At 42.5% G+C, this 18,324-nt stretch overlaps 2 protein-coding genes across 4 annotated transcripts in view; one reads left to right on the top strand and one right to left on the bottom strand.

Moving 5' to 3' along the window:
• Window positions 1-4,605, bottom strand: part of LOC134660127 (zinc finger protein 708-like) — a 290,810-nt gene extending 286,205 nt beyond the window's left edge. Inside the window, exons 1-5 of one of the 3 annotated variants that reach the window (XM_063515835.1) lie at window positions 4,308-4,602; window positions 2,162-2,287; window positions 1,496-2,065; window positions 714-848; window positions 223-350 (exon numbers count right to left, since the gene is read on the bottom strand). In XM_063515835.1, the coding sequence (XP_063371905.1) occupies window positions 223-350; window positions 714-848; window positions 1,496-2,065; window positions 2,162-2,287; window positions 4,308-4,445 (1,097 nt within the window). In that variant the 5' untranslated portion in view covers window positions 4,446-4,602. Of the gene's footprint in view, window positions 1-222; window positions 351-713; window positions 849-1,495; window positions 2,066-2,161; window positions 2,288-4,307 lie in introns of all 3 variants that reach the window. The other 2 variants (XM_063515834.1, XM_063515833.1) reach the window with 2 other exon arrangements.
• A 366-nt stretch (window positions 4,606-4,971) lies between these two features.
• On the top strand, window positions 4,972-17,512 carry LOC134660001 (zinc finger protein 628-like). The gene is made up of 12 exons (XM_063515698.1): window positions 4,972-5,241; window positions 5,605-5,733; window positions 6,368-6,997; window positions 7,955-8,089; window positions 8,750-8,877; window positions 8,991-9,065; window positions 10,182-10,311; window positions 11,663-11,863; window positions 12,810-14,198; window positions 15,058-15,159; window positions 16,332-16,430; window positions 17,333-17,512. The coding sequence occupies exons 1-12, from the start codon at window positions 5,104-5,106 to the stop codon at window positions 17,510-17,512; spliced, it is 3,336 nt and encodes a 1,111-aa protein (XP_063371768.1). The 5' UTR covers window positions 4,972-5,103.
• The last annotated feature ends 812 nt before the right edge of the window (window positions 17,513-18,324 follow it).

The raw sequence follows: 18,324 nt of genomic DNA, 5'->3' as shown, positions 1-18,324 counted from the left end.
CTGCGCTCTAAAATAAATACAAATGACAGCTTATAAGATTACATGCACTGATTCTGCAGAGAAATCTGCACTCCTTGCAGATGTACTTGAGCTGATACAAGACCTGGGGGGTGTACCAGAGTTACTTCGTTAAGGACGCGGTGCATGTTTCGCAGGCGTAAGGTAAACTCATATGCCTGAGAAGAATGCTGCATTCTGTTACGTTACGTGAAGACAACTAACCTCGTTCTGGAGACGAAACTGCACTCCTTGCAGAAGAACTTGAGCCGGTGCATGTCCTGGTGCGTGTGCCGGATGCTTTGCTTCGTAAAGCGCACTTTACATATTTCGCAGGGGAAATTGCCTGCGCTCTGTAAAGAGAACACAGATGTCAAGAAAAAACTTCATTAATATATTTTGTTGTTCATATAGATATAGATAGATCATTTATTGCTTTAAAAAAAATTACATGTCATTTTGCTCAAAGAATAAGGATCAAAGTCAAATGGCGATCTAAAAGTTTTAATCATGTGTCGAAAGATGGCAGTAAATTCCCTGTGGCTACAAAATTGACAATACGCCTCTATTTTTTTTAATTCTCTTTGCTGTGAGTAAGTTTGTGTAAGATTTTCCAATAGCATAATTTTTTATACCACGTCGATGGCAAACAAGCCGATGGTAAGCAGTCACCGCAGCCTACGGACGCCTGCAACTCCATCATCATGTTTACTCACGGGGCTGTGCCTGGTGCGGTGGTTGTTGTACGCCTCCTCGGCGACGAAGCCCTTCCCGCAGTCCTCGCACTGGAACGCGGACTCTTGGTAGTTGGCGGACTCCTTGCGCATTGCGATCTCTTCCAGTTGATCTTCCTGTACACGTGAAAAAAGATAAAGTAAAAGATAATGAGTATTTATATCTAAAAAGTATCCATTAGCAAAATTTACTGATTTTGAAAGTTGTATAAAGTCTTAGAATACATCGTAAGCTGAGTTTACACAAGAAACAGCCGAACTAGATGGCGCTAAACGTTTGTTATTGCTAACTGAATTGTCAACTTCTAACAACACTTACTTTAAATTGCGAGCTAAATATTTTCTTATATACGTATGTACACTTTTCATATGTGTGATGTGTGTGATCAAAAATCGTGGGTTAAAAATCGTCCTCGAAAAAGATCACTAAACATTAGATCAGACAAGAGGTGAATAACCTTGAAAGTTCATATCATAACATTCAAAACCCTACTCTTCTTACTTGTTTTAACTTTTATTTTTATCTAGAATTGTATTTATAGTTTGTCAAAGGACTGTCTCATTTCAAACATAGACTGAGAGAATCATACTAGCTATATCTTACACTAGTACTAGCACCCAAAAGAAAAGGATGAGTATAGTTTTTTTTGTTCCTATTTACTGACAATTTGGTTAGACTAACTATAACTACCTATCATATTTGAAATGTACCTGTGTGACCTGTAAAATATTTTTTACCAATAAAGAAACTGAACTGAACTAACCTTGCTTAAAGTGACGACATGAACAGAATACGTGTTTTCAAACGCGGCCATCGCAAACTCCGGCAAATAACCATTAGCCGGATTCCTCCTCTTAATCTTCAGCTCTTTCACCGGCTTCTCTTTCACCTGCTTAACTTTCACCGGCTTATCTTTCTTCTTAACCACCTTCTTAGCTTTAGATTTCACTTTTCGCTTCAGGCTTTTAGCTATATTTTCTAAACTTATATCATCATTATCATCATCATCTACGTCCACATTGTCCACACCATCAAAATCTACATCGATTTCAGTTTTAATCTTTTTCTTTGAACCCCTCCTTTTTCTTTTGTTTCTATCATTATTATCGATGTCAGTTACAACAAATACTTGTTCCAATTTGTCCTCATTGATCTCGACTTCTATTTTGAAGTCGGTTTTCTTGTTATCTGTGATGTCGATGTCGGGTTCGTTTTTGATGTCCTCGGGGGGTTTGACGTCGATGCATTCGACAGTTTGTACCGGGTTGACGGTCAGGTTTGGGAGGAGTTTGTGTGATGCGCGGTCTATCGTGCGGATGTAGTCTGTGTCCAGCTGGAACAAAATTAATTAGTGTTTAACCTCTGTGGAAGCTGCACAGGTGCTGCAGATCCTTGTACACCTGCAGCTGGTTGTATAATGTATACCAACCTCTCCTTGGTGCTCCTTGGAGTTGAGGCACAGCTGGGCGCGGACGCACTTGGTGCGGAAGGCCTCGCAGCGGAGCAGCGCCGCACTGCAGAAGGTGCAGAGGTGCTGCGGCCCATCCTTGTACACCTGGGATCATTGGATCATTTTATCACCTGTATCATTCCTGGGATAATTTTTAAGGTTCCGTACCTCGGAAAAAACGAATCCCCTATAGGATCACTCGTGCGTCTGTCTGGCCGTCTATCACAGCCTATTTTCTCCGAAACTACTGGACCAATTACTTAAGTTGAAATTTGGTACACATATGTAAGTTTGTGACGGACATGTAACGTAAACAAATGAATTTTAAACATGGAGGCCACTTTTCGGGGGTAAATTATGTTTTTCAAACTATATTATAATCTTCCTCGCGTTGTCCCGGCATTTTGCCACGGCTCATGGGAGCCTGGGGTCCGCTTGGCAACTAATCCCAGTAATTGGCGTATGCACTAGTTTTTACGAAAGCGACTGCCATCTGACCTTCCAACCCAGAGGGTAAACTAGGCCCGTTTGGGATTAGTCCGGTTTCCTCACGATGTTTTCCTTCACCGAAAAGCGACTGGTAAATATCAAATGATATTTCGTACATAAGTTCCGAAAAACTCATTGGTACGAGCCGGGGTTCGAACCCGCGACCTCCGGATTGCAAGTTGCACGCTCTTACCGCTAGGCCACCAGCGCTTTTTCAAACTATATCTACATATCAAATGAAAGAACTTATTGTGAGAATCTCAAATAGATTTATTTCACAATTTTAGGATAAACAATTTAGAAGTAATTCAAGAAATTAGGCAAAATATGACCATTCCCCCCTCTATCTCCGAAACTACTGGGTCAAAAATTATGAAAAAAATACACAAAATCGTTTTTTATTAGAACTGTGCAGTCAAGCGTGAGTCGGACTTAATTCGTTTTTGATATTGTTCAAAATTGTGTAATGTTCAGAACCCTTGGAATGCAAGTCCGACTTGTACATGGCCGGTTTTTTTTGTACTGTATTGGCTGGTTGTATTAGGGTCTCCCCACTTTACTCCTCTTCTACAGATTAAAAAAGAAGCAGTACACAGTAATTTTTCAGTGGCTTTGACTATTACAAAGAAAGGCTCAGAATCAAAAGAATATAGTTGCTGCCAAACAAAGTTACAGAACAATTGTAATTTAACCTCGTGCCGCCCAATGTACATTAAGATGTACACTCAGTTTCGATGGAATGTCAACCTTAATTAAATACAAAGTAGGTAGCATTTCATTAGTCTCGTAAAATTTTCGAACAAATAAAATTCAACCCAATTGAAGCACAACAAGATTCAAACTTCCTTGGCTATAATTTTGTATGGTGGGCGGCAAGAGGCTAAAGAAAATAGAGAAAGTGAAGGTGATTAAAATATTCCTACTCCCACTTTTTTCTATGTACTTATTACAAGAGAATTCAGTGTTTTTGGCTATGACAAAAAAGTTACTATAGTTTCTGTGGTTAAACCTTTTGTTTTCAGGATTTTCAGAAGTAAACTTATTTTTTTAATTATAAATGGGCTTACTCATGGCCACAGACTAGCCGAGGCGAAGACGTGGCCTACGATGGAGCGAGCCTGCCCAGTTGTGCCTGTTCACCCTTGATTTGAAGGTTGTTTGAACTTTAGTATTCTAGTGTAAATAAATATTCATGTTCATATATTATTTATAGATTAATCACTGTGGATCAACTGGAATCTGCAAGATTATTACCTATAAAATAATAATAGGACAGTTTTACACAGATTAACCTTGTCACACACTCAGTAAACATAGTAAGCTCCTAGCCTAGTAGTTAGTGACCCTGTTATGAAGCAGGAAGTCTCGACTTTGAATCCTGGTAAGGGCATTTATTTGTGTTTATCTGAAATATTTGTTACTGAGTTATGGACGTATTCTATGTTTATAAGTATTCATATGTAATTATATTTTATACACATCGTCCGCTAGTACCCACAACAAAACCTTTTTTGAACTTACTGTGCGACCAGTTCAATCTGGGTAAAATGGTCCTATAATATTTATTTATTTATATTAAGATTATGCATATGTATGTAATGTTATAACATGTTTAATGGTTATAGCTAATACTTACAAAGGTCCCTGAGACTCGGTAAAAGGCCTCGGCGAGTCTATATTCATGGATGTTGTAGAGTCTCGCATCGGTCGCGAGGCAGGCGCGGCAGCATAACAACGACTCATGGCTGAGGGACAAATCTTGTATCATATCCATATTTCCACTGAATATAAGCTTTTAGTTCAAAATAAATCCAAGGAACAGATTAGTTTGCTTATTTCTCGCAGCCAACATTTCTAAAAGAGGAAGTAAAGCGATAATTAGACTGCATACAACATTACAACTACTTTATTGATGTCAATGACAAATTGACAGATGCATTGCGTTCGGAAACTTTTTTAAAGCTGTAAATGTACAGCCATAATAATGCTCGCCCCATTATGTTTGGTCTAACATCCATATTTGGTCCATATGTTGTCTGGCTAGCTAATCAGCAAATAATGATATTATACATTTAAATATGATTTTAATACATTTTTAATATGCACTACTAAAAAAAGAGGGAAATGTAGAGAGATTCTTATTTCTAAACTATAATAATTGGACCGTGAGACTGTTCGGTCATCTGTTATGTTGATAGACCAAAGAACAGTTTTCGAACGAATCAAATTTGACAGCAACAATGACAGCCCGGTGCTGTTGTATCATAGAAGGTAGCATATCATAGATTCATGTGTTGTATTGACTATGGCACTATACATATAATTGTAAATAGTTTATAGCGTTTTTGAGTGCGAAAGCCTAGTTAAATGAGCAGATTACTTATTTTAATTTCAGTATTTATGTATATTCTAAGTTAAACTAGTATTAAATCATGGATATAACACCAAATGAGTCGTCAAATCGTGAATCTTTAGTGCGCTGCCGCGCCTGCCTGTCCACCGAACGTAGACTGTTCAATATCCATGAATCCAAGCTTACCGACGCCTTTTCCCACATCTCGGGGACTCCTGTATGTATAAACTGCCAGTTCATAATATTGTTTAATGTGTGAAGAGACCAAACGTCTAGGAATGAAGGTGTAGAATTGCAGGGTTTTTCGTGGTAACAGTTACCTTATAAAATTGTTATTAATCTTGTATTCATAGTGTAACAAAAACTACGCTTCGGTCAATAAACGCATTACTATTTACAATACAGTACAATTTAGCCTTTATTTAATGACTCATTTGTAGTTTTATTGTGATCCCTTATCACTGATTTTAATTGTTGGAGCACAGAATATAAATAATAGTACTAGGTACAGAAGATTCACTCTCTAACAAAACGCGTCTTTATTTATAAATATTGGTAACAAATATTATTCCTCCTCCAGGTGTACCAGGACCATCTCCCGCAGTTCTTGTGCACATTCTGCGGCGCGTTGCTGATCAAATGCGCTTCCTTCAGAGAGATGTGCCTCCGCACACAGCAGACCCTCGTGCCGGAGCTATACAAGCAAGCGGTAATGTTATAAACTAAATAAATATAGATGGTCAAGCAAATCTTGTCAGTAGAAAAAGGTGCGAAATTCAAATTTTCTATGGGACGATATCCCTTCGCGCCTACATTTTTCAAATTTGCCGCCTTTTTCTACTGACAAGATGTGCTTGACCATCTATAACATTTAAGCTGATATTTTATTATTTATTATTACCACCTTCATCCACCTTATACTAAAATGAATTCTGTTTATAGGTGAATAGATTTAATTTTTAGTTTAGGGTGGCCAGTTACTAACAGGTGACCAGTTACTGGCAAATTACCCTATGTATATATACTACTATACTACTACTAGCCTTCTTGAGCTTACTGTGGGACTTAGTCAATCTGTGTAAGAATGTCTTAAAATATTTATTTATTTTATTATTTTTTATTACTATTATCACTAAATTAGCAACTAGTAAAACTAGAGTGTCTTAGCTCATTTTGCATCGATCTTAACAGATCAAAGATAACAAAGTGTGACACTGTCATTACAAATGTCATATTTCATTGAAATTAATGATGACATCTCCACAATTTGTCATTGCAAATCCCATGCAGAGTTACCTTGGTCCAACTGTAATACTATCTTATGTGTTTCTATCATCTTGCAGTTGAATACAGAGTATATCCACAGTATACCCTCCCATAGCATCTACAACCTAACTATAACTACATTAGAGCCTCAAGAATGCCTAGACACGGCACCCACTCTACCTGATGTAGACATAAAAGTTGAACCTAACATAGACATAGTAGACATAGACAGTATTATAAAGAACAATCTGAAAGTAGAATTAGAAAAAAAAGAAATTAATGATGACAAAGATAAAGATATAATATTTGTGAAAAACGTTGAAAGTGTTAAAAAGAAAAGGAAAAGGTGTACAGGTAAGAAGAATAATACATCAGAAGATGAATATGACCCTGAACTAAATGACAGAGATGATGACAGTATTGTCAGTTTAGAAGATAAAACGGATCTATATATAGAACTTGATGATATTAATGATGATAATGTATATAGGAAAATAAATAAATCTAAAGTGAAGAAAAAAGAAAGAAAAGGAAAGAAGGATATTGCAGTTAAAAATAATAAAAAATTGAAAGTTTTACACAAACCCAAAGAGATTACAAAGAGGACAGGGGCGAAATATCCGAGAGATCCCACAAATGACATGCCGCTGTTTGATTTTGATAAGTTTGAGAAAGCTCATGCTGTGCAAATTGTTACTTTGAGCAAGGTAAGAACAAGTTGGATATAATTCAAATTTACTTATAAACATAGAGAAATATAGTAAGAGTAGAGTGCTCACTGCATACATCAGTTTTGGTACCAAAAAGACTATTATTTTCGTAGTCGACATCTAGCATCGAGTAGCGGAATTATCAGTACCGCTACTTGATTGATACTGATAATTCCGCTACTCGATGCTAGATGTCTCGCAAGTCGCGACTCACGAAAATTGTATTGAACCACAATTTAAAATTAATATTAAAGCAGAATGAGTTGAAAATAGGGTTCCGGCTAATCTGCTTATATTATTAGCTGAAAATTGTTGAGCATGAGACTTTTGGGTCGGTGCAACATCTATTGTCAAGTAGCAGTACTGATAATTCCGCTACTCGATGCTAGATGTCGACTATGAAAATAATAGTCTTTTTGGTACCAAAACTGGTGTATGCAGTGAGCACTCTATGTATTTTTAGGGTTCCGTACCCAAAGCGTAAAAACGGGACCCTATTACTAAGACTCCGCTGTCCGTCCGTCCGTCCGTCCGTCTGTCACCAGGCTGTATCTCACGAACCGTGATAGCTAGACAGTTGAAATTTTCACAGATGATGTATTTCTGTTGCCGCTATAACAACAAATACTAAAAACAGAATAAAATAAAGATTTAAGTGGGGCTCCCATACAACAAACGTGATTTTTGACCGAAGTTAAGCAACGTCGGGCGGGGTCAGTACTTGGATGGGCGACCGTTTTTTTGCTTGTTTTTTGTTGATGGTGCGGAACCCTCCGTGCGCGAGTCCGACTCGCACTTGGCCGGTTTTTTTCTCTATGCTTATATAATTAGATATGGCGCGCGTGAAACTTATGGAAGCCCTGATGGTGGCCTAGCGGTAAAAGAATAGTTGAGAAACAGGTTTCAACTAATACAACAAGAACTATATGCTGTCCTGTATATCTGTATGTGTAGGAAGAGCAGCTGGAAGAGATCGCCTCGCGCAAGAAGTCCCGCAACTACCTGGAGTCCCGGTTCCGGTGCGACGACTGCGGGAAAGGCTTTGACGCTGAGGCCGCATACAACAACCACCTACTGCGACATAGTCCAGTGAGTTAAGGGGCTCCCCCACGCCAGTGACCTTCGATCTGAATCCTTTAGTTTTTGTAATGTTTTTTGTAGCCATTGACATATATCTCAGCCCTCAGGACTGGGCGTACGTGCACTAAAAATGGTACTAGTTCAGCGGTGTCACTCACGAATTCGAGCCAATCGTGTAGTCTAACGCAACTAGTTGCAACCAATCGCGCGCGTGATGCGTACTCATCAACCAATCGCGTTGCAGCGTTTTCACACCGCTGTACTGGCCCCATTCATGCTTCATAGTCCTGTCCTGAGAGATATATATATATATGTCAATGTTTGTAGCTTATCATATTAACAGCAACGTCTTTAAGCAATATAGTATCCTATATTTGTTCCCATACACGTGCAAAGTTCATAGTCTTCGAGATATTTGGCATCAAAGTTGAACAATTTTAGGCCAAAAAACTGGTTTTCTGGCCATAACTTGTGTTAATTAATTTAAAATTAAAATCCTCTACACGTTTTTCGTGACGTCAAAGACGAACCCAAATATGTAGATTCCGTATATCTAAGATCCTTCACAGCAAACTAGGTGCGAAAAAAGTGTTTTTTTAGACAATGTGTGTCTTTTCAAGTTTTCATCCCCTTAAGGGCACTTTAGAGAAATATGTTTGTTGATTGTAGAGCATGGGCCAGCACCCGTGTGAGATCTGTTCCGTGCGCTTCAAGCTGAAGTGCCGGCGCCAGCAGCACCAGGACCTGCACCGGCTCAAGTTCCTCTGCAAGGAGTGCAGCTTCGTCTCCAGAACCAGGTTACATTTGTATTTTAAAACAGTACTCTCAGGTATATAAGTTTGACCATACACCTGCGAAAGCTGCAGCATCCAAAGTTGAAGAACAACGCATAACCTGTTTTTTTTTTCAGGAGTCAAGCAAAAAGACATCACGCCATGCACGCAGGCAAGACTTACGAGTGCCAGCACTGCGGGAAGACGTTCAAGTAAGTCTATAACAATTGACCGATTAATCGGTCTTTGGCGTTAAACCTACGGTGCGGATATATCGGTCATTGGCGTCCAAAAGGTTAATCTTTATCACCTCTTTTTTGCTGACTTTTTGGTTACCTCTGGCCACCCAGACATCAAAACTTGTCAATACAAATGCGATTTTGTTTCGCCAATGTGAAGGTTCAAAGTAGAATGGAATGGGAGACCTTACTATAGGCCTGTCCAGCGTGGAGGTAAATGGCGGCCAAATTAAAAGCAAGGAATATACTATATTAAGTTTAATGTTAAGCAGAAGGCTGGTTGGAAAAAGTGATCGTATATACAGGCAAGTAGGTTCTTATATAGCTATCGTACAGCGCCACACTACTGATTACTTATGAACTATTACATATACTGACATACCTAAACTAAGCTGTTGAGCTCGTATGCTAGTACATAGGAGTTTCGGTAGATGTCACCTTATTTACATATTATAGGACTGTGGTGCTGTCTACCGGTGATTTATATCTAATATCTATTAATAAGTTTGAGAGCCCTAACCTAGATGGCGTAGGCAAGTAGGTATTGCATACCTATTTGTCCATTCCCTGATAAGATAGGTCTTAACAAGGCCTCTGCGGCAAATAATCACGTTTGTGGTATGGGACCCCTTTATTACCTATTTGTTGTTATAGTGGCAACAGAAATACATCATCTGTGAAAATTTCAACTGTCTAGCTATCACAGTTCATGAGTTACAGCCTGGTGACAGACAGACCGACAGCGGAGTCTTAGTAATAAAGTCCCGTTTCTACTCTAAATAAATAAAATTAATATTATAGGACATTTTTTATACAAATTGACCAAGTCCCACTGTAAGCTCAAGAAGGCTTGTGTTGTGGGTACTCAGACAACGATATACATAAATAATATACAAATACTTAAATACATAGAAAACAGCCATGACTCGGGAACAAATATCTGTGCTCATCACACAAATAAATGCCCTTACCGGGATTCGAACCCGGGACCATCGGCTTCACAGCTAATCACAGCACTCCTCTTTGGGTACGGAACCCTAAAAAAGAGGTTTCGTAGGTTATTTTTACTATGTATTTTCTCCCTGTCAGGATGAGTTCAACGTACCTGACGCACGTGCGGCGCGCGCACGCCGCGCTGAACGTGGCGTGCGACGTGTGTGGCGAGACCTTCGTAGGGGAAAAGGGGCTCAAACTTCACAAGAAGAGGACGCACTCTGAGGTAAAATAGTTAATGTTGTGTGCCCTTACAGGGTGTCATGGTCTGACTTGTATTTTATTGTGTAACATCTGGATTTACTTATGTACATGACTTTACAACAAAATAAATAAATGAAATGAAATAAATAAATTATTAACTTTTTTTTATATTATAAATCAGGGATGTTGCGGATGCCGATTTTTTGACATTAGCGGATGCGGATGCGGATTTTTAAAGGCTCACATCCGCGGATGCGGATGCGGATGTCAAGATAGGTACATTAAAAACGTCAAATATTACATTTTAGTAATTTTTATTTTAAAAAACCGGCCAAGTGCGAGTCGGACTCGCGTTCCAAGGGTTCCGTACATTAAGTCTCATTCACGCTTGACTGCTAATTTCTAATAGGGTTTTTTTGGCTAATGACTAAATTACCTAGCAGTCTAGCATTTACGCCGATGCTAAGACGTTCCTGTACCGACCTGTTCCACATCCGCATCCGCATCGATTTTATGCGGATGCGGATGTTGAAAATAATGCGGAAGTTCCGCGGTTGCGGATGCGGATATTCGCAACATCCCTGTTATAAATGGGCTTACTCATGGCCACAGACTAGCCGAGGCGAAGACGTGGCCTACGATGGAGCGAGCCTGGGGCCTATTTCTCAAACGACATTAGTCTAATATTATTAGTGTGTTGTCATGGCAACCCATACGATTTGACAGTTCGTGGACTAATAATATTAGTCTAATATCGTTCGAGAAATGGGCCCCTGCCCAGAAGGTGCCTGTTCACCTTTGAGACGGCAGTCAGCAGCAGAAGTTGCTAAGCGGGCGAGGTGTTCAAAATGATGACGCGACTTTATTGTTCAGAGAATAAGCGTCGTTGTAATTTTGAACAGTTCGCCCGTTTAGCAACTTCTGCTGCTGGCTGTACTTGCAGTGCTTGAATCAATTTTTCCAACAATTACAAAATTAAATTAAATTTTATTACTTAGCTACCTATAGTTCGGTTTTTTTAGCATTAGAAAGAAGGTAAACAATCTTGACGTGTCTTACTGCAATGTTTTGCCGCCAGAGTGCAGCACTAGCGCCTTATACATACTGTACCTTAAACAGTTTTTTGACAAGTTTTCACAGATAATAAAATTAGACATTGATACATCAAGGCGGTTCGTTTACAAAGGGCCTGCCGGGAAACGCGAAATTGAAACTCAGCTATCTGCCTCTTTATCGCTCGAATATGCAAGCGATAGAGAGGTTAGATAACAAAATTTCGACTCTCTCGTTCACGGTAGACCCTTAGATTGTGACTTATTATGGCAGTGGCGCCCCCTACGCAGAGTTTCGCGTTATATTCCCCATTGTTTCAGAACATGCCACTAAGGCTCAAATGCCCTGTCTGCTCAGCTAACTTCAACAGTTTAGAAGCTCTGAACAGACACACAGACACGGCCGGCGAGCACGGAGACCTGCGGCCGTGCGAGCAGTGCGGCGAGAACTGTGCGAGCGAGGAGGCGCTACACAGGCATGTGGGGGAGGTGCATCCGTCGGAATTACGTCGGTGTGATGAGGTATTGTCTTTTATTTTCAGGAGGTAAGAAATAGTTATTTAAGTATTGTCCAGACGAGCTGGGCAAATCGACCGATTTGATTAGAAAAATAATTGGCGCCAATTTCATCTATTAGCGTCCACACGTACACAATTTAATCACCAATTTGCATTCCATAGATACTAACTTCGAAAATTGGCATTTTTGTGTCCGCACCTGCTGATTTGATCGGGGAATCAAATTGGCGTTTGCGTCCGCACGGCCTGATTCGATCGGACAATTTAATCAGATTGGCGAAAAATTGTCTCGTCTGGATTCTAGGCTTTACGAAGTGCGGAAAGTAGGAAATTCGTAATGAGGGGTTAATTCAATTCAATTAATTTATTTCGAATCCATAAGATCCATAAACAACAACTTAGCCCCCTAGGTTGTTAAACAAGTAACTATGTTTTTGATCCGACCCCTACCATCCCCTACGGGTTTTTTATAAGACATTAACGTCCCACACAAAAACATAAGTACGTTGTTAAAAATTGGGTACTTAATGTACGGAACCCGCTCCCTTGGAACGCGAGTCCGACTCGCACTAGACCGGTTTTTACTACAAGCTTTTATTTAACTTGCAATGTACCTATGTAAATATGTATGTAGTTAACTATGTGTGTACGGGTCAAATCTTGCAAGCTAAATGTGACCCACTTTCCGACTTCCAATGAAGCTGAAATTTTGCATCAATATGTAAGTCGGGAGACAATGCAATATTATGGTACCATCGAGCTGATCTGATGATGGAGACAGGAGGTGGCCATAGGAACTCTGTGATAAAACAAGGCAACCTAATTGTGTTCGGGGTTTTACAGAATTGTCTCGATGAGTATTAGTTGTCTGTCGTAAGAAAAGTACAGTCAGCGATAAAAGCTTGTACCAAAAATGAAATGTGTGCCATAAACTTATTTGATGTACACAGTGCGGGATGACGTTCCCCTCTGCGGCCTCGTACGACACCCACCACCGTCGCAAGCACCTGCAGCGGTACAAGGACGGGCGGAACGTCGCACGCAAACGTCGTGTCCCCCGCGCCCCGCCCCCCCGCGGGCAGTTCGTGTGCGAGCAGTGCGGACGCATACTGCCGGTGTGTACTGTCTCACTCTTACATACATCTGCAGCGGTACAAGGACGGACGGAACGTTCAGCGCAAGCGCCGCCTCCCCCGCGCCCCTCCCCCCCGCGGGCAGTTCGTGTGCGAGCAGTGCGGACGCATACTGCCGGTGTGTACTGTCTCACTCTTACATACACCTGCAGCGGTACAAGGACGGGCGGAATGTCGCACGCAAACGTCGTGTCCCCCGCGCCCCGCCCCCCCGCGGGCAGTTCGTGTGCGAGCAGTGCGGACGCATACTGCCGGTGTGTACTGTCTCACTCTTACATACACCTGCAGCGGTACAAGGACGGGCGGAATGTCGCACGCAAACGTCGTGTACCCCGCGCCCCGCCCCCCCGCGGGCAGTTCGTGTGCGAGCAGTGCGGACGCATACTGCCGGTGTGTACTGACTCACTCTTACATACACCTGCAGCGGTACAAGGACGGGCGGAATGTCGCACGCAAACGTCGTGTACCCCGCGCCCCGCCCCCCCGCGGGCAGTTCGTGTGCGAGCAGTGCGGACGCATACTGCCGGTGTGTACTGTCTCACTCTTACATACACCTGCAGCGGTACAAGGACGGGCGGAATGTCGCACGCAAACGTCGTGTACCCCGCGCCCCGCCCCCCCGCGGGCAGTTCGTGTGCGAGCAGTGCGGACGCATACTGCCGGTGTGTACTGACTCACTCTTACATACACCTGCAGCGGTACAAGGACGGGCGGAATGTCGCACGCAAACGTCGTGTACCCCGCGCCCCGCCCCCCCGCGGGCAGTTCGTGTGCGAGCAGTGCGGACGCATACTGCCGGTGTGTACTGTCTCACTCTTACATACACCTGCAGCGGTACAAGGACGGGCGGAATGTCGCACGCAAACGTCGTGTACCCCGCGCCCCGCCCCCCCGCGGGCAGTTCGTGTGCGAGCAGTGCGGACGCATACTGCCGGTGTGTACTGTCTCACTCTTACATACACCTGCAGCGGTACAAGGACGGGCGGAACGTTCAGCGCAAGCGCCGCCTCCCCCGCGCCCCGCCCCCCCGCGGGCAGTTCGTGTGCGAGCAGTGCGGACGCATACTGCCGGTGTGTACTGTCTCACTCTTACATACACCTGCAGCGGTACAAGGACGGGCGGAACGTTCAGCGCAAGCGCCGCCTCCCCCGCGCCCCGCCCCCCCGCGGGCAGTTCGTGTGCGAGCAGTGCGGACGCATACTGCCGGTGTGTACTGTCTCACTCCTACATACATCTGCAGCGCTACACACCTCCTTTCGGGTAAACTCGGCTCCAATAAATAATAGTACTACCGTACAGAAAAGACACTTCTTACAAAACCGAAGTTTGACAGCGATTCAGGGTCGAATCATGATATCCCTTTCTAACTTATGTCACTTTCAGTTTCGACTATTTAGGGTTGTCAAAATTCAAGTAATTATCTTACGAGTATCTGTGGTCGTGCACGCAAAGGGACGTCAAGTTGTGGCAACCCTAATAATTGTTCGGAGCAATGCTGAGCCGAACGGAGCCGAGTTTGCCCGAAGTCAGGAGTGTCTCCCCACTGGCACTAGACTAGGCGTGTACCGCGGGCATAGACTAGGAATCCTCTAGATGGAGTTTAGAGCAATTATTTCATGAAACCGATGCTGCCAAAAATACGGGGGTGCGGGGGACGAGGTGAGCGAATCCCGTGCCGTGATTGGTCCGTTCAAAGACACGGACCAATCACGGCACGGCATTGACTCGAAGATGGAGTAAAACTACCGTATAAGTGGCAGAGGGGGTAGCGTTACTATGCTGTCTAGAGGATGTCTTGTCTGTGACCGCGGGAGACCAAGTATGCATTTGTATGTCATGAGTGAAGGCTGCCCCGGAACCGGCGAAACACCACACCCTTCGGCCAGAAGTCCGCGCTTATATGTATATATAGTTGATCAAGCAAATCTTGTCAGTAGAAAAAGGCGCGAAATTTAAATTTTCTATGGCTGGATAACCCTTGGCGCCTACATTTTTTAAATTTGCCGCCTTTTTCTAGTGACAAAATTTCCTTGACCAACTTTACACTTTATATTTCTCGTGGCAGAACGCGACGTTGCTCCGGTATCACCAGCGCACGCACCAGGACGTGAAACCGTACGCCTGCACTGAGTGCCCGAAGACATTCGCCTTGAAATCTTCTTTAAACGTAAGCACAGAATAAATAATAGTACTAGGTACAGAAGACTCACTCTCTAACAAAACGCGTCTGTTACGATCAGCACATATTTCATTTCATTTCATTTATTTATAATGAAATATTAGCACTAACAGATAAACCTTACATGCTAACACATAGATTTCATTTATATTATTACTTCTTAGCTTATCTTAGCATTATATAATATGTATTTCATTATAATTTTATTTACGTAGTTACATATTTAGTTTTAAGATGTTTACTGTATTTAATTTAATAAACTTATCGTATAATATATTGTGTATGTTATATATATTGGTAGGTAGACTAGTAGATAACACAGTATAATTGCATTAATATGGAATAGAACTTTTTGTGACTAGTGTCTCCAGGTAACGGCTTGATGCTATCAAAAGTTTTGATTCTGGGGTAAAAAATACATCCAGGGAGCTATCTCTGACCAGGATATTGTTTATAAGCGTCAGAGCTAGGTGCAGGGGGGAGGAGACATATATGGCCGCTAGGTGGCGACAGCGCCACGCGCGGCTTATGGCTAGCCGCTAAAATTGGTGTGGAACGGATGTACTGTTAGCTACCTGTAGCAAAGCGACGAAATCGCGGAGTGAGCCACGTCTGACGTAAGCATTGAAACTCATTGCAGTAGCGTGCGATCTAGATATTTAATTCTGTGTCACATAGTGATGGTCAGTGATGATGAGTAACAACTAACAACTCCTTCCTATACCAATTTCAACGGTACCAACCACAGACAAGACATCTGTGGCGGCCTGCTCGACTCGCCACTCTACACGCGCCTAAGTCCGCGCGCCTGCGCGATGCGCCACCGCCGTCGCTTGGCAACGGACAGGCACACACACAGACAAGACATCCTCTAGACTGAGCATAGTAACGCTACCCCCTCTGCCACTCATACGGTAGATTTACTCCATCTTCGAGTCAATCCCGTGCCGTGATTGGTCCGTGTCTTTGAACGGACCAATCACGGCACGGGATTCGCTCACCTCGTCCCCCCGCACCCCCGTATTTTTGGCAGCATCGGTTTCATGAAATAATTGCTCTAAACTCAGTCTCTCCGTCAGTCCGTCTAGAGAATTCCTAGTCTATGGTACCAGCTGATACGGGCTGATAATATTCTACTTTACTGTATTGTGTGTATACAGTTCCACATGCGGTCGCACACGGGCGAGAGGCCGTTCCAGTGTCCGCTGTGCCCGCTCGCCTTTACCGTTAAGGCCAACCTCAACCGACACCACAGGACAGTGAGTATGCCTTAATTATAATGTAAAGCAAGGACGCTTTCCAGATAGATGTTCGTACACTTCGTACATTGACACGCGTGTTGCTATCTCTATTGCACGCGCATGATGCCATTGATGCCGGTTGTCAATGTCACTGTGCGAGTTTGACACCAATATAATTTTGCGACGTCTGTAGGCGTAAAGGGCCCTCCACACTCGCGCGCGGCGCGAAGCCGCGAACGCGAGTGTGCCGTCGATTTCGCAGATTGTTCACGCCTTCGCGCATTGTTCCCCGTTTTTTGTCCGTCTTTCGGCCCGCGTCAAAGGAAGCGCGAAGCGCGAACTAACAAGACTCCACATTACTCACTATTTTGGCTCATCAGTTGCAAGATAAATTTTAATTATATTATATAAAGCGGCTATAATTTACGGTTTTACAACAAAACAAAATGGAAAAATAGCCACAGCAAGTATGATGCCGTAGGTAAATGACAATTAAACTCGATCAGCAGAGGGCCTACCGCGAACAACGTTCGACGTGTTACCTCCCTGTCACACTTACGTACGAATTTACAAGTGCGACAGAGAGGCAACAGGTCGAACGTGGTTCGCGGTAGGCGCTCTGATGCTTTTCCGCCATCTTGGCGCGAACCAAACTGCGAATTTACCATGAAGTGTGCGAGTGTGGAGTCATACGTCAACGTCGCGATATGTTCGCTCCACGAAGTCGCGCCGCGATTACGCACATGGTCTGGAGGGGGCTTAACACAGCATTGGCGCGACAGTATTTTTTTTTTTTTTTAATTTTAAATTTTCAACGTGCTAGGGCATGTTCGGGGCCTATACATTCCACGACTCTTCTCTTTCCGCACAGACTCTACCTGTGCTGTGCTTCTAAATATGTATATTGTATATTATTTTAGGCGCACTTGAAGCTGCACCCCCGCATCCCGTGCTCGATCTGCGGGCGCGTGTTCACGACCAACTCGTGCGTGCGCGTGCACATCAACACCGTGCACCACGGCCAGCCCGGGCCCAAGCGGGACCGGCGCAAGCGCAAGAAACCAGACTCACCCTGTACCATCTCTAGTCTTACACAATAGGGATGTCTGACACATGTTGAATTTTATAACGAAATCTAGTAAAATAGATAGCAAATGAGCAATCTATCACAATATTGTGATATTAAAAAAATATATGGAAATAATACAAAAATACAGCACCTGAAAGTTTCAAAATTTTAGTTTTCTTTTAACTTTCAAAAACGAAATAAGTAAGGATACCATTCCATTCCTAGCATTTTATCCAAAAAAATATTGTATGCCAACTACGTATATACATAATAAACGTAATATTTCACCAACAAAAATGCAATTTTCTTGTTTTGTTCATACTTCAAGATGCGATCTCAGTGACCTTGACGTCACGTTCACATAGCGATTTGTTAGGGGCGTTTTGCGAGTGAAGTACTACTGTCGGACTTTGACTATCATTTCTGACTTTTGTAATGGGTCCCATATAGACATTTGATCCTAAAAACAAACTGATTGATATGATACCATAAATGAAAATTTGTCATCTAGCCTGTAACTAAAATAAATACATTTTGGCTAAAATGAATCGTTTTATTTTATTATGTGTGTAATAGACTGAAACACATACAACAGGCACAACAGGCATACAGGCACATATACAGAAATGACAAATATAATATACTACAACTAATATTGGAAGGAAAATTTTATAGTAAAAGGGGAAGCAGAAGGACGGTCACCTGGCTTGACAACATTTAAAAATAGAGGAAGGTGGATAACGCAGCCATACTGGTAAAAACGCTCAATTAAAGCTACCGCCGCTGGCTCGAGCGGAACCAGAAATTCAAGGATACAAGGTTTATTTTTTTCACCACACCAGC

The sequence above is a fragment of the Cydia amplana genome, chromosome 26, assembly GCF_948474715.1.
Source record: "Cydia amplana chromosome 26, ilCydAmpl1.1, whole genome shotgun sequence".
Taxonomy (NCBI): domain Eukaryota; kingdom Metazoa; phylum Arthropoda; class Insecta; order Lepidoptera; family Tortricidae; genus Cydia; species Cydia amplana.
This window is presented reverse-complemented; position numbering and strand designations above follow the sequence as displayed.

Coding starts and splice junctions, on each gene's coding strand:
- LOC134660001 (XM_063515698.1), top strand. CDS start 5,104: ATGGATATAACACCAAATGAGTCGTCAAATCGTGAATCTTTAGTGCGC. Junction 8,090..8,749: donor ACCTACTGCGACATAGTCCA/GTGAGTTAAGGG, acceptor TGTTGATTGTAG/AGCATGGGCCAGCACCCGTG. Junction 15,160..16,331: donor CCTTGAAATCTTCTTTAAAC/GTAAGCACAGAA, acceptor GTGTGTATACAG/TTCCACATGCGGTCGCACAC.